Below are 17,322 nucleotides of genomic sequence, written 5' to 3'. Positions count from 1 at the left end.
GGCCTGCCAAGCCTGCAAGAGAAATATCACTCTCACACCCACTCTGGCTCACAGGATTCCCCATGGCATAAGCATGGCGGCCAAACTGTGACAATCTCTGTCCAATCAAGGCCCTGTGGCCCTTAATTACTGAGCCGTAACCTCCAACAATAATTCATGCATTTCAAAAGCTCGTGAGATAATCGGGGACATTAAAACCCCTCTGGTCTGCAGCGAGGAGCTGGAGATGGAGCAAATGAGAGATGGCTGACAGAAGGAGACCTCTGCTGATTCGGGGGCTAGCACTCTTACAGATTGAAGTGTTCACTGAAAATAGCTTGAACCTTAAGAGGAGAGATGTGGCATGAGAAATGACTACGTGACAAAATGTTTAGTTACCGAATGTTCCTTCTCACACGTCCAAAAGTTAAGAGGCAGGAATGACAACCACCTATTATACCCTGAAATAACAGCCCTTATTTGTGTATTGTAATTGTTTGTTGAAGCAGGCTTTAATATTGATAAAGTTGTTAATTTAGTTCATTACTCTACTTCCATTCTGACACTGTAACATTTTTGTACACAAATTGTCTGTGTCAGAGGGTTAATCTGCAGTATAGGTTCAGCTCATATTTGTCTGAATAATTACATGCACATTACAGTTATAAACATTATTTGTTCAACATTATGAGCCATGGAATGTGACTGTTTCTCCCACAAAATAAAGGTTTCTAAAGAAATATTAATTTAATTCTAGACCATTTTACACTATAGTCTTTACTGCTTCCTTTCAATATTGATGCAGTGTGTTTGTGTAATTTATAGTAACATATGTTAAGTTGTTGCTTGTGAATGAAAACACAATAGACTCTAATTTCTATCAGATATCTTATTTTACTTAGCATTCTGCTTTCACTTTGCCGTACACACAAGTATCACTTCACTTTATTCACGTACGAGACATTGAAGATTATGAGGACGATTTGCTTGGGGTATTATTTACCCTTAGATGTAGGTCAAAACTGAGCCGGTGAGGTCATTTTCTTGCAATATCTTTGTAATCAAAAGTTTTTATCATTTCATTTTCCAGCTCTTCCTCAAAAAACATGCTTTTGATATCATTCCATTTCAATTTTTAAATTATCTTTGAAATTGTAATATTTGTATTACTACCAAGCTCTTTTTCACTAATTCCCAGTTTCACTTTCCATCCCTCATACAAGAGATGATGAGGGACGGAAAGCAGAAACAGCCAGAGGAAGAGTGAAAAAATGTCAACAAAATGGATGTTGACATTCTCCTATTGCTGTTCTATGTAATATGTTGAAAAAGGAGATTTTGATAATCTTCTTTTTCAATTATCAAAATGTTTAAGATCTGTCATAAAGTGAAATTTAAACATATTTCAAATCTGAAATCTTTCTTGTGTGGAGAAAAATACAATATAAACAATAATGCAAATGATTATTCTTAACCAAAATGACCCCCAAAAAAGCATAAAAACACACTGATTCTTATACAGGTCAATTTTGTCCCACTTATGGAAGAGTGTAAGGTCCAATCACTCATGCATCTAAGGGTTCATTAAATTATCCACCTCAATGTGGAAGGGGTTTTCTGTGTTTGGGATCTAAAACCAAAATGTTTTACAGTAACTGTCTCTGACTCTTCTTATTGATAACTCCATGACAGTGTTTACATGGACTTGACAATCCTGGTGATGATTGGGATTTTGAAGTAATCTGGTTTTGTGCATGTAAACATTGTATTCTGATTTCAGAAAGCTGAATTGGCCCTTATCATGGTTTTGAGAAACCTGAGTATGCCGTCTGGAGTCCTGTAAATGAATACTGTTACGGGGGTAGCAGGAGAACCCAAGTGCAGGCACACAGAGAACTGGCTAACAGGTGAATAACGGAAAACGATTTATTCAGCCAAATAACTAACCCAATACAGAAAAGAGAAAACAAACCAGGAGATAAACTAAACCAAATCTAACACTAAAAGAAATTACACTACTAAACCTAAAAAAAAACACAAAACCAAACAGGAATAAGCTGAACCAAACAACACAATAATGTACTTACAATCACAAGGGGAAAACAGAACTAAGGGCTAGGCAGGCTCGGGGAATCCAGAAGCTAGTGGGGAAACAAAACTGGCAGACAGAAGGCTGGGGAGCATCCAAGAACAGACAGGAATAAAACAGAGTCCACGAGAGGGAAATCCAGGATGGGAGGAACAGCTGAGTCCAAGGGGCTGAAGCAGACAGGAGGTAGAAGGCTTGGTGGGGAGAAACTGAATCCAGGAGTGCAGCAGAAGCTATGGTCCAACAGGGAATGAGTGAATGAGCTGAGTTTATATAGTGGAGGTGTAATTACATACTGGTGAGGTTCAACGGGCTGATCAGTGCAGGTGATACACATAACTAATCAGGAGTGCAGGCAGGTGAGAGAGACAGACAGAAAGACAGAGAACAGGTGCAGACAGACAGAGGGAGCCAGAGGTACCAGACGAGGACAGAGAGGAAACATGGGACGAGAGACATGAGGGACAGAGATGACAAACAGAGGGAGCCAAAGGGAGACAGATCAAAACAGATTGACAGATAGACACAAGCATGGCTTTGGCAAAGTGATATAACTGGTGCTCGTACAGTTGTTTCCTGTGGTCTTGAGAATACTTCAAATGTGTCACGCAGCCACTAAAAGGGTTCCACACTTGTACAGAAAATTTCACTCCTCTTGGGGTCACTGAACTCCATCATGGTGACCCTTTCTCACCAGCGATGGCTGTGCATCTTCGTTCTTCATCCACTTCTACTTTGTCCTACACAGTAACAGCCTGACGCTGCTCAAACTGAAGGACATTGTTAATATTTCCTGTTGCTCTCATCTCCTATCGCTGGCAATAAGGTGGAAAGGCAAAATCTGCAACATGATGTTGGCAGTTAACGGTGCCAAGGACACTAAAATATGATCTAAACCAGGACAAATCTCACAACTGGGATATCAGTGATATGAAAAATGTATTTTTAAATATTATGTCTATTTATTCCTTTTACTGAGCTGCATTTTTACTTTGCCATAGAACGCAGCAGACTTATGTGACGATCGGTGTACGTTTGTCCGTCTGTTTGTCTGTCTGTTAGCAACATTACTCAAAAACGGATTTGGATTAAATTTTCAGGGAAGGTCAGAAATGACACAAGGACCCAGTGATTAGATTTAGGCAGTGCAGCTCATAGTCTGGATCCAGGGATTTGCTAAAGATTTCTTTATAATTGTGAGATAGCGACACGGCGTCACTGTAACTACGACAACAAGTGAACACTATGTCAGCTGCCTGCATCAATTCACGCTGCCCGCTACATAATTAGGTCACGCGATTCGGTATCCGTACATAATGTACACATGCATAACACACACCTGTGCTCAGCGGAAGGTCATTTTTTTATTAAAGGTTTCATCTGTCAGAAATGATCAGAGGTGGGTAGTAACGAGTTACATTTACTCCGTTACATTTACTTGGGTAACTTTTCGAGAAAAAAAAATTTACTTCTGAGAGTAATTTCACTCTGCCATACTTTTTACTTTTACTTGAGTCGATTGAGATGAAATACATCATGCACATACAGTCTATGAGCATGCACTATATCTTGTCACTGGAAGTAGTTTGCACTTTTCAAGCTTAAAAACGTTACCTTACTACAGGTATTTATTTCAAAAGCTTTATGTTGTTAAAAACAGAGATTTGGAAATTTGTGTTTCTTGTGCCTTAACTGGTCATTTTGTAAAGATGTTTATTTTTGCTTTTTATTTTATTATTTGGAAATACCAGAATTTGCACATTATTTTACATTTTTGTCTGTCTGATCACATCATTTCTAAAAAACTAAATAAGACAGAAAATGCTACTTTTCGAACTGATTCAGATTCATCAAGTTAACTGCATGCCAGATGACTTTGCCTGACATGTTGTCATATTTCAAAACTATCCAGTTTACTGGTTACCAATGCATTAACCAAATAAACTTGATCAATTGCTATACCACATTTCTAGTAATTTTGACCATAGTTGACGGTACTGAATGTTATTTTTCTTTAAGTATGGCGGCAAGAAATTCAGTTACACAACTTTACACAGAATCACTTAATTTCTTCCCCAACAGTAAGGCCATTATTGTAAGAATTTCAGCAGCAGATCCCCCACTGGGCACTTATTACCTTGCAAAGCTTAACTGAGTTCCATTTGGCCTTTATATAAATATTAAATATATGCCGCTCTATCATTAGTTCATCCCCAGTAATTAGTGTATTGTTAATCTAAATTGAACACACCTGCTTTCTATAATCTCTTATGCACATACAGCAGAGCTGCACAGAGACGGTGTTAAGATGTGAGGCGGGTGAGGAGAAAGGAGAAGTTAGGATTGGCATGTTGTATCTCCTTCTCAGACCCCATCTCCTCCCTCCTCACAGCAATTAACAATCGCAAAAAACTGAGGAACAACCTGGGCCAGGATTAATAAACTCCTATCACGAGTTATTACATTGAGCCTATAAGGGGATTATCCCTGTCCCATGAATGGATGTCTTCATTTCCTGCTTCTGTGGTTCCTCACTGTACTGGCCTCTAACACATCCAGGAAATAAATACTGAATTCACTGTTAGTCGTTCAATCAAGCAGGTCAAGAAACAAGGATTCAATCAAATTCAAACATACATCAGCTTATATATTAATATTTTTTAAAGCTGATAATGAAAAACAGCACAAGACATTTAGGTAAAAGGTAATGGTATGTACATGTAGACCCAGACATAGTGTCTACAAAAAATTGCACAAAGGGAAATCCATGTATTCCTTCTGGAGATACACAAAAGAGTTTTTGTTTTTAACTGATGCAATCTCCCAGAGGAGAAAACCTTGCACTCCAGATATTGGAATTGATTTGCTCCTCTGCAGCGATCCAGATATTTACCTTCTAGCTAATTGCAAGAGGCAAGACCCATTCAGTGCAGAAAGAATAAAACTCACTGAGGAGCAATGCATTTTCATCCATGTCTGCTGGAATGGTCCCTCGGTCTCTTTTTAAAAGGTTCAGCTCATGCCAAATAGTTTGCACTGAGTTATCCTGTCCAACCTGAGCCGCTCTCTAAAGTGGTTCCGACACGAGTGAAGTGTTGAAAAGACAAATTTTACTGACTGTTGTCAAACATGAGTCATATCTCTAAGTTACTCCATAAATGAGTTTCAAGATGGATAGCTTTTGCTACTATTGTGCATATTAATCATCTGGAACAGACTCTAAATATGCTGCTTCATCATCAGCCTACTTCAAATAAGGGTCAGGGACGATTTCACAAGTAGATAATTCTTTAAGCTGGATCCACTCATAGAAACCGCTTGAGTATTTAGATGAATACGCTTTTTTTTGATTGCATGGTGTGGCTAATAGAGCTAGACATATTTTTCCTGATTGAGTATTTTAAATCCACTTGTAAAATCCTTTTCAGTCTCCCCAGTGATTGCTTAACTACATGGAAACCAGTGCTGGACTCAACCTCGCACTTGACATGGTGAACAATGAGCCAAATGAGTGGCCACAGATGATGCTCTTCCCATGATTCAAATGCTTGTAAACAATTTACAAAATCCCACACATTTTATGTGTTATGAGTGTAATATGCATATGTCTTTGTGTCTTACAGATCAGGAACGAATTGGAAAAGACTCACACTATGAGCAGGAGGGAAAGGTGCAGTTTGTCATTGATGCAGTTTATGCCATGGCTCATGCCTTGCACAACATGCACCAGGAGCTCTGCCCAGGGAAGGTGGGACTGTGCTCTAGAATGGACCCCATCAATGGCACCCATCTGCTCAAGCACATCCGTCGTCTAAACTTTGCAGGTCAGTTGAGTTTACTGACAACATTTACTGAAATTTTTCCACAAATATTTAACAAAAATATTCGAACTCTGTCTTTAGCACCAATTATACTTTTGAAGGGCTTAGTGTTGTCAGGTGCTGAAACACATAGTAGACCAAAGTTTTATGGTGATCCAGAGGCAGGTTGCAGTAATGGATTACTGACACAGTTAAAGTAAAATATACACAATAAAAAATCCGGCTGGTTCACAATTAGCTCTTTACTATCTCACTCTTACTGAAAGAGTCTGTAGATGTACTTGTAACTGTGTAAGGCTCGAATGGAACACAGTGGGTCTAAAACCCGAATGTTAATTCCAGTGACAATGCTAACATGCCAATGTATAGCAACTGAAATAGTGTTTACTATTTTCACATGAGAATTTTGAATCCTGGAATAGCACGATTTGCTAATTTCTCCACACCGGAATGTGGCAGAGTTATGTGACGATTGGCATTGGTTTGTCTGTCTGTTGTTCGTCTGTTCACAACATTACTCACAAACGGACTAACGGATTTGGATAAAATTTTCAGGGTAGGTCAGAAATGACACAAGGACCAAATAATTAGATTTTGGCAGTAATGTGGTTTATAGTCTGGATCCACAGATTTGTTAAAGATTTCTGTATTATTGCAAGATAGCAACACGTCGTCACTGTAACTATGACTACACATGAACGCTACGTCAGTTGCCTGCTGATGATCACATGATTGTGATCCTACTACAAATCCACCGTTGTGGACTTATCAGGACTTATCCATCGGAAATGATACAAGGAGCAACTGATTAAATTGTGAGGGTGTTTCCGAGTTCCATTAATTCCTGCAGTCCGCTACATATTTAGGTGATGCGATTGGGTATTCGTACATAACGTACACATGCATAACACATGCCTGTGCTCAGCACAAAGTCAGTTTGTTTATGGATACATCTATAGTAAATGGCCACATTGTATGTTGCCTTGATTTCTTATCAGTAACTAATAAACAAATACTGCATTTCTAACAATGCCATATGGTGGAATGAACTGCCCACCATGAATACTTTTCTAGTTAGTAATTGGTGCCACTGAGGCTGACTGTAAATTTAATAGTTTTGCAGGTATTTCGTTGTAAATCAAAATACTGGACAAGTAAATCTTGACTTGATCATAACAGTAGATGAGAAGTCTGTAGGATCCAAAGGACAAATTTTTTGGGCACCTTGAATGTCTCTTCCAAACACCATGGCAATCCATCCAAAAAAAAGGTTGTCCTAGAGGAACAGTCAGGGAATTGGGATTAGGATTTATAGTCTGGAAACCATGACTGTACAAAATTTCAGGACAACCCATCAAACTTTTGTTGAGATATTTCAGTCTGGACCAAAGCGGTTGGCCAATTAACATTACCGTCCCCAGCCACTCTGCTAGCAGAAAAACCTACTGTATTAATTATGAATTCTAAGATTATAATTATATTTAGATTACATTAAATTATATGAAGACCTTATTATTGTATAAATATAATAATTCTTGCAAATCCAACAGTACTGGAAGACTATAAATCTACTGAGTTAACCCTCATATGCATACTTGGTTAATTAGCAACCTGAGACACTATTCAACCTAATTAATTCATTCATTTCTTCCAATTAATTACTCAATCCCTCAAGCTATCCTCGTACTATGTTAAAAAATGAAAAAACGCATGTTACTAATGTTTTCAGTCTATAAAGTTAATAGTGTCATGTATTGTGGCTGGGGTACAGGTTTATGTTAGGGCAGTGTTTTCTTTGATACTGATTGATTTTGATGACAATAGCTTTACAAATGAAGAATTACCTGTTGATGATGATGATGATGATGATGATGATGATAATGAGGAATTAGTATTTGTGCTGTTCATGAACCAGATCATTGAAAAGCAGAACTAGAGCATGAAAATGAAAAAGCCACGGTTAAATTACGACAAGATCTCGAATGAAAGATGTTCAGACTGATTTGCACAGCTGTCTTGACCCTGCTCGCTTACATGCACAAGTAGTTTCTTCCCTCCCTAAATTTCACACTATCATGGAAAGCACTGGCAGTCTGCAGCTGTAGCCATGTACTGAGAAAAGAAACAGACTTCCAAAATGTGATGAATGCTATAAAAGTCTGTTTGTCCGGAATCAGAACTGCTTAGGCTGGAAAAACTCACAAAGACACTGGAGGAGCCTCATCCATCCATCATTCGTTGCAGAATAACCACAAGCATGTGATTACTCAGCTGATTACTATTGCTTTTGTAGTCACTACATGAGAAGCTACTGTGAGAAGGAGAACACAATATAAACATGTTTATGAACTGACAAAACCATGAATAAATAACTGCTTTTTGACAAGTTATTGCAATAGTGTCTAGTACACTCTGAAAATGTGGTAAGCAGTCTGATTATTATGGCCTTTCAGTGCAGCAGTGACTCAAGGTTTTAATAGTGTATAAAATGCATGTATTTGTGAAGTAATCCTATGCCTTGAAAGTATTAGAAATATATTTATGTAATTATAACAGAGCTCTGAAAACTTCTTTCTTGATACAGAAGTCATTTCATAGTTTCCAACTAAGCACCTTACTTATGTCCTTCCCTCTACTATATGACCTATTTTCCATCCGTTGCTGTACAAGTACATTATACCCCGTTATCACTCAAATTCACATTCATGACTGGCGTATTAATAATTGACTGCTTTCGCACAAAGAGCAATGATCCAGGGTTTCATTATATAGACACTGCCTTTTTTTTTTAAAGCAAAGCCATTCAAGACAATTAAAATTCTTTCAGAGACTTGAGTATGCAGTGTTTGTACAGATAAATTATTCATTTGAACTCCTGCTCTTCAAGCTAATCTGTCATTCTAATATCTACTTATTACATTGGCAGAATGTCAATTTAATGTTTAATTCATATGTATGAAGTAAAAGAAAATATTTTCCTTCAAAGATTAACACTGAATGGGTGATTTTGCAGGATTTCAAGTTTTGAAGATCAGGGACATTTTTAGTCTGGAAGGTGTTTAATGCTTTTATACTTTCACAGTGTTTCAGGTTGTGAGATCTATGTGGTAAAAATGAGTAACTTCTCATGCCATCTATACTGCTGCACTGCTACTGGACTAGATCACAACCCTCTGTCTAACATGTCACACATGTCTGTTCAGGATCTTCTATCTGCTCTGCTGCTTTTACAGAAATCATTAGTTTATTGGTAAACCGACCTGCCCCTGAAACATGGAATTCACCTATATATGGATATGTATATGTGCAAAATACAGTTCATCACAGTTAATAAGATGAACATGTCTGATTGCAGACCTGAGAATTACCCCACCTCTTCTCTTACTGACGCTGGTCTGTGTTGATTGGACTAACAGTAGATCTGGCAGAAACTGTGGAATGTCCTGTGCTTCATCAAAACATAGTGTGTGTATTCATGTGTCAAATGCATTTCCTTCTGCATGAAACATTTGAAAAGCCAATTAGATAATTTAAGCTCTGCCTTGTTTACATCCATGTTCAGTAACTTGCATAAAACAAAATGAGGACCTATTCACAAAAACACAACTCTGCAGCACTGCTAAGCTCCACATGGAACCTCTAAGGGATGTTGTGCATTCACAGGGCCTCTGTAAAGTCAGAAATGACACAAGGACCACCTCATTAAATTTTGGCAGTGATGCGGCTTATAGTCTGGATCCACGACTTTGTTTAGGATTTCCCATTGCGAGATATAGCTGCCGGCACAGCATCGCTGTAACCGTGACGTGAACATTGTGTCAGTTACCTGCTGACGATCACATGATTGCATGTTGTGGAGTCGACCTCAAGAACTCACAGTTTGGATTTAAAAGTGCTCAATGAGAATAACTCAGTTAATTTCCAGTTTTTCTGCAACATCTTCCATGGAAAAGGTGCAGAGTAAACAAAAGCATTTTTTTTTTTTACCCAATTCAGTACGAGCACATGGACCAGAAAGCACAAATGTAGGTGGACTGTAGTCCAAGTATTGCCTTATATATGAAAGTATACCAGTGATGGATCCTTTGGGTGGGTGAAGCAGGCCATCCCACCTGAGAGTATAACTCGCAGTGGTGCATCCCCAGTTTACAGTACGTAATAAACCTCAGAGAAACATGGTAAACAGTGTCAACCATCCGAAGACATTGAGCAGAAGCATTCATGTACAAAAGATCTCTGTAATCAAACACAGACAAAAAAGTCACAGCGAAAAGCAGTTTTTTTTGCATTAAAAGAAACAAACACCTTGTTTCAAAAATAAAAACCCAATTTTAGCCTCAGCTTCTTCACAAGTTTCTCCACATGCGGCTTAAAGTTGAGGGAGTCATCAATCAAGACACCCAGATATTAAGAATATTTTTTTTACTTTTGGCTTTAATGTTTGAATTATTCTGTAAGAAATGTCTGGTATTTTGAAAAAATAAAGCAGGAATGAAGTAAAATGACGTACAGGCAACTTGAATGAAGGGTGAAATTTTCTTGAGAGAGCAGGAAAAAATTTAAACAGCTATGATGATCCACAGTAGCAATCAACCTTTTTTTTTTTTTAAATTTGGGTGTCTGTACAATGAGTGGTGCTCTTTATAAAGTGGTTTCAACGAGGTTTTCAGCCTCTAATCTGGGACATGAAACTCCTGTGCAGTGTGCACTTTGGAGCTGAATTTTGTTCTTACGGGGCAGACTGTATTCGCGCCATTTGACCAGAGGGTTTGCCTTGAGTTTACACTGCACTTCATCTAATTGCATCAGCTCTCAGCAGTATAGTGAGCTTGTCCAGTTACATAAAGCAGCCTAAGTGCGGAGACTGGACTTGGTGACCTGTGTATCATATTGTCATAGATGATATGTGTCTGTGTTGTGATATTAGTATGTTGCGCATCAGTAAACGCACAGAGCAGTCATCCCATTTTTCTTACAATAGTAATTGACAGGAGTGTATGTAAAAGTGGGTCATTTTTTGTTGTTGTGATGAATCATTCTTGAGGCTGAGCCTGCAAGAATCTATTGTTACATATTTCTGTTGGTCAGCAGTTTTAGCAAACATCTGCTAAAAATAATTCAGATTTCTTTCTGTGCAGAGCTGCACATCTCTCAGAGTCCAGTAAGACCATATCCATAACAAGTGTAATGCATCTTAGACTGGGTATGTTGAAACTGATGATAAAGGTCAAAAAGCTTCTTAAAAATTGAAGATGTTCATCTTGGCCTTAAACTCAGCATGCTAAAAAATAAAAAAAAAAGCACACATTTTTGATATCTCAGTGGGCTGTCAGGGTCTCAACAGGGGACACAGTAAGCAAGCTCATTACAGATAACCTTTTAGAAAAGATGAAAAGTAATCTGACAAAAGGTTTATTTTCACTGTCCTGGGAGTGTCTATGTGCTTTCTCAAGAGCTTTTACATTTTCTCCAGTCATTTTTTCCACCATGTGTCTTAAGCTGTAGCTGTGTTTTTTTCTCTTTTAAACAACCATTTTTGCTTCGTTCTGCAGTAGCTGGAGCTGTAGTAGACAAAGCAGCAGAATCAAACGTGTTCACTCTGTCTTTATGCACCGTTTGACATTCTTAAGAGTTTCCCTCTTTCTTTTTCTCTCCTCAGCATTGGATTTGTGTATTAGTCATTCAGACTTCAGTGGGCCACAGTTGAATTAAGCTTCCTGTCAATGTTTTATATTCTTTTGCAATCATATTAGGGGAGGTGTTTTTGTGCTACAGCAGACTAAAAAGCAGTGGCCTTTCCACTGTCATTCTCATCATGGACAGGAGTTATGAGTGTGGAATAAAGGCAAGCTCTCTGGATTTTCCATTTTTCTACACCTCTCTCTCCTCTCAAGCATGTGCAAAACTTTTATTTCTGTGTAGCTCAAAAGATGATTCCAGTTGACATTTCATTCTTTTTCTCTTTTTTGCATAAAGCAATATGTTCTTTTTTTTTCTGGTATCACACCCAAGCCACAAAATTTTGACTGTCAGTATCGAACATGATAAGAATAGACAGTCCTAAATATAAAGCCAATTCATCATAGTCTGCTATCTACTTTTATCACCTCAGACCATCCCAAAGCCTGCTGTACATGTGCTGTGGATGTGTAGCTACAGGAAAGTGAGATAGAAAGAGTAAATTCTCAAATAGTGTCATGGTTCCTGCCTAGCCTCCAATCCTCTTCTTCTATCCCCTCTTCACTTTCTTTTCCTCTCCCTCTCCCTCCTTTTGTCCTGTTTGCTCTGTCTTACTTTTCCTCTCTTTTCCTCCTCTCCCTCTTTTCTACCTGCCTGTCTTCTCCTCGGCTTCGTTACCTCCCCACTCTGCGCTATGCACCTGGTCACACTACTGATTTCAACACAGTGGATACAGCTGTGCAGGAAGCACAGCTGCTCCAGATCAGCCATCAGCTGCCTTTAAAAGCATCCCTCCAGTCTCTGCTGAGTCATAGTCAAAGCTTTGACGACACATTCCTGCCGGTCTGTCCACGCTCTACATGGGTCAGTCTGCTGAGCTGCTGGTTCCTCAGATTTCTGTGTGAGGTTCTCCACTCCTTGCCCTCCACGGCTGGCGTGGGCTCAGCAGTTGACTTGGACTGCTGTGATTCGTTGCTGGTCTGCCCTTTCCCTCTCTGCTTTGTTTTTCTGGACTGTAAGTCCGCCGGTTTTGGTTCTGAATTGTTATTTTAGATCCAGTCACTATCCTTTTAGTCTTTATCGGTTCTTAGTTTGGAGTTGGTGTAATCCTGTTAAATCCTTAGTTATTTGCCTGGACTTTGGTTTATCAGCTGCCCCTAGTCTGCTTTGGTTTGTTTGCATTGTTGACTTCTGTTTAATTAAATCTCCTTTGTTGAACCTGACCTGTCTGTGCCTGTATTGTGTGCCTGCATTCTGGGTTCTGACACTCCCCCAACCATGACAAATAGTGGCTGTGGCCTTTGTTATACTTAACTGTGGAAAGAACCTTTCCTGTGTATGAAACAGGCTTCTGCATGCAAGAGATAGGCCTTTATTTTCTTTTTCCAGTAGAGGCATTTGTTTCTCAGTTTTGTGTTCTGCTCTTGTTTTATATGCAATTAAAATGTAAATACACCCCCACATTCTTCAAGTTCCCTCCCAGCATACACTCAATCTCAATCAATGCTTTTTATTTATGTTATTTTCTATGTTGTAGATTAATGTTGAACAACACTTTTTTTTTGTTACTATATAATTCCATATTCTTTTGTAATTTTGATGTCTTCAGTATTAATCTACAATGTAGAAAATAATTAAATAAAAACCATTGAATCAGTCCAAGCTTTTGACTGGTAGTGTATATAAGAAAGTAGCACACAAGAAAGGCAGCAATGACTACAGCCATGGCCTTGTGGCTATGTAGTGGGTGATACAGGGAGAATGACTCTCCATCAATGGCATGGACTGCATTGAAGAGCAGATAGTCAAAGCAAACCAGCCATGACAAAGCTACTGTCAGACTGTGTTTCTACGCTGGAAAGTCATGGCCTGGGAACCAGACGATTTTGAGAGCTTATATTTCATTTGCTCTGGCAGACTGCGCCTGGATCGCTTCCTGTTGAAACAGATTTTCACCCAGCATTGCCCCTGCCAAGCCAATCACAACTGTTTATCTAATTTGGGGTGGGTTTGATGTGATGGTGGTACTCAAGAATGCCAACACTTTCCTATGTTTTGCTTACTACTATGTGAAATAACATAAGGTTGGATGACATATATAAAAAAAATAGCACAATAAACATCTAGTTTTAGTTGATTTTATTATTAGTGACCTGTTTTAAATTAAAACAAGTAGAAGGCTTTAATTAGAATTTTACCACCTTATTTTGAAGTTAACTAACTTTGTCAATGTATCAAGATACAGGGTTATTAATTTCAATGTTAAGACAGCAATGAAAAACAGATACAAATTCATTTTATGGAGATTTCAAGGCGGTTTGCATCTAGCTGAATATTCTATCAAACAGTTTTCTTTTTACTGATGATCTGTATTTTACTGTTTTATAGTCCAAACCTGTGATGTTTCTCCCACTAATGCTGAGTGTTGCTAATTCTAAGATGCTAGTTTGTCAGTGTTGTGTTCTTTATCGATGCACTGTCGGATCACAGTAGACAAAATGCAAACTACTGAACAAAAAAGTTTTTAAATGTTTTGTTGAAATTATTACATTTCTAAGTATTAATGTCACATACCACACATAAAAACATAGTCATCCTCTTAGAAAATGCAAAAAAAAAATAATTTAATAGCGTTATTACTCCACCAAGGAACATGGCTATGTGATGATTGGTGTTGGTCTGTCTGTTCACAATGTTACTCAAAACGGATTTGAATGAAATTTTCAGGGAAGATCAGAAATGATTCAAGGACCAAGTGATTAGATTTTGGCAGTGATACGGCTTATAGTCTGATTCCATGGATTTTTGTTTAAAGATTTCTGTATTGCGAAATAGTGGCATAGCGTCACTGTAACTATGACAACAAGTGAACACTACGTCAGCTGCCTGCTGACGATCACATGATTGCGATCCTACTACAAATTGACCGCTGCAGACTTATTGGGACTTATCCATCGGAAATGTTTCAAGAAACAATTGGTTAAATTGTGGGGGTGTTTCAGAGTCCCATCAATACATATTTATGTCACGTGACTCGGTATCCGTACATAACGTACACATGCATATGACATGCCTGTGCTCAGCACAAGATCATTTTGTTTGTGGGTACATCTATATTAAATGGCCACATTCTATGTTGCAGTGACATCTCATCAATAACTAATAAACAAATGCTGCATTTATTTTAAAAAATGCTGCATTTCTGATAATGCCATGTGGCTAAATGAACAGCCATAAAGTGTAGCTGATATTACTGAGTCAGTGTGCTGACATCAAGCTGCATCTCTGCTTAGGTTTTAACACATCACACTGTGCTAAACAGCAGCCGATCAAAGAGAAAATTAACAAATGAAAGGAAACTGCTGCTGCGATCACCTGATACCTGGATAACTTCAGGTATCTCTGTTGTAACAAAAGAGCAGAAATGTTTTGTTTTGTTTCACTCAATATTTCTAGTCAGTGTTTTTTGAACTGTCTAACATTCTTGAGCATAGTTTAAATATTTGTCAATAAATGCTGCAACACTTCTAGCATTGTTGTTTCACATTAAAAGCCTTCAAGTGGATGAAGAGGTATATTCCATCCGGTTACTTGAATGTGAAACATCTGCTTGTCAGGTTGTATCGATAGTAACATAACTGTGCTGTCGACAAAGCACAGATGCTGCACGACGAAATGAAAGCACTATTTTGGTTTTACATAGAGAAGTGTTTTCAGTAGAGTGGTGAGTGTGACATGGCTGTTGTTGTACGGATGGAATTACTGCTATGGAAATCCACATTATGCTTTTAGAGTACTGGTAATTCCACCACTCTTTGATGTTTTATACCTGTCCCTCATTTGTTTGGGCTGGCTATTATTTAAATACTGACTTTTATAAGGTGATATTTTGCTTTTTTTTTTTTTTTATTACAGTATTCACATTCTCCCCAAACCCCACATGCACTGTGATTATTTGACTAAACCTTTTTTTAAAAAGATTCTTAGAAGTGGGCCACTTCTATGTTTTCATTATGTTCCAGAGTCAGTTTGAGAGCCTTATACCCAGTGATCATGACTGTGACTGAAAGGTAACAAAGACTCAGACACACTTCAAGAGAGAAGTGGATCTGCAGTAAACCCAGCATTACTTTCCTGCATACAGGTCATTAGGAGTTAATGACCAGCTGTCATGTCGTTGCCATTCACCAAGGTGTTCCGCCTGTGCATCGATGCAGAACAAGCACAGGTTGTATTAATGATCATACGCTGGCAATTATTAAGGAGTGTATGTATACATTTAATTGGGATCATGACAGCAGCAGGAGAGGGAGAGAGGTTACAATCATTAAATATTACATATAATTACAAGGACTCCATTAACCCTGACATTTCTTTGAGAGTGCACAACTAAATAAGCAAACGAGTTGCCTGTGGTAAACACTTGTGTGACCCCAGGACGCTCCACCACGTTAGTGCACAGCAAAGGCCTCTGTGGAACTCATTATGCCCCTGACTTGTGAGTGGACTGTTTAGACAGGCAGTTTGTGCCACATGACAGCCCTAATTCTTCATCTGCAGCTCAAACGTTGACCATACTGTCCCAAAATGCACCACTCTCTTTACTCTTAATGAAGAGGACACAATGCTGCCTCCAGAAGAATGACACATACACCAGATAGTATTTCCCAATAGTGCTTTAATGTGTCATTTCATTACCAAAGAAAGAAGCAGCCAGATTTGGCTTGTCTGTTTTTTTGTAATTTTGCTGACTGCTGCATAGGTGTGATGTGCTGAGCCAGCACACAACGACATCAGGATACTTCTTGTGTGTCACATACAACTACCACAAGGTCAACCTTTTTGATTTTAAATGCACATGTACCTGTAAATCAAATAGTCCAAAAAGAAAGATTAGACCTTTAAAAGTGTTTCAAAAAGAACTGAAAAATCTAGCTGTGTGATAAATAAGTTGTGGTTATAGGGATAACATATGCATATACACTACCATTCAAAAGTTTGGGGTCGCCCAGACCATTTCATATATTCCATGAAAGCTCACATTTTTATTCATGTGCTAACATATTTGCACAAGGGTTTTCCAATCATCAATTAGCCTTTCAACACAATTAGCTAACACAATGTAGCATTAGAACACAGGAGTGATGGTTGCTGGAAATGGGCCTCTGTACCCCTATGGAGATATTCTATTAAAAATCAGTCATTTCCAGCTAGAGAAGTAACAATGTCTAGACTGTATTTCTGATTCATTTAATATCATCTTGATTGGAAAACAAATGCTTTTCTTTCAGAAATAAGGACATTTCTAAGTGACCCCAAACTTGAACGGTAGTGTCAAGGTAAATCTACAGTACCGCAAAGCTGCAGCTCAAGAGCCGTTAATCTATTGAAGGTCTTCATTTTAAAAGTAGCAAAGGCCCAAAAAGCTCTTAAATGTCATCACAACAGTTGTGTTGTAATGCTGGTATCTTTGCTGTATTCTTACAACCACCATTCAAGGTCTTTCTGTCAGTGACAACAATGACCAATGTAGCACTCAAGCACATAGGTTAACTTAAAGTCTTGAAGCGTTAGCTAGAGGTCTAGTGATCAACCACGACAGTTGAGGCAAGCACATATGGAAGTGTCAGGGAGGAGAATGCTGAGGAAGCTGCTCAGCATCATGGACAACACCTCTCACCCCCCTGCATGCCACACTCCTGCCCTGTCAGGCGACCTTCAGTCGTAGACTGAGACCACTGAGGTGCACCACAG

At 38.6% G+C, this 17,322-nt stretch overlaps 1 protein-coding gene across 1 annotated transcript in view; it reads left to right on the top strand.

Annotated features, from left to right (window-relative positions):
• The window catches only part of LOC111569772 (metabotropic glutamate receptor 4-like), a 254,424-nt gene that overhangs the window by 198,234 nt on the left and 38,868 nt on the right, over positions 1–17,322 (top strand). Inside the window, exon 7 of the mRNA XM_023272120.3 lies at positions 5,692–5,892. Coding sequence (XP_023127888.1) covers positions 5,692–5,892 — 201 coding nt within the window. The remainder of the gene's footprint in view (positions 1–5,691; positions 5,893–17,322) is intronic.

Source organism: Amphiprion ocellaris, chromosome 5 (assembly GCF_022539595.1).
Source record: "Amphiprion ocellaris isolate individual 3 ecotype Okinawa chromosome 5, ASM2253959v1, whole genome shotgun sequence".
Taxonomy (NCBI): Eukaryota; Metazoa; Chordata; class Actinopteri; family Pomacentridae; genus Amphiprion; species Amphiprion ocellaris.
The sequence above is the reverse complement of the archived record's forward strand: the minus strand, read 5'-3'. Positions and strand labels throughout refer to the sequence as shown.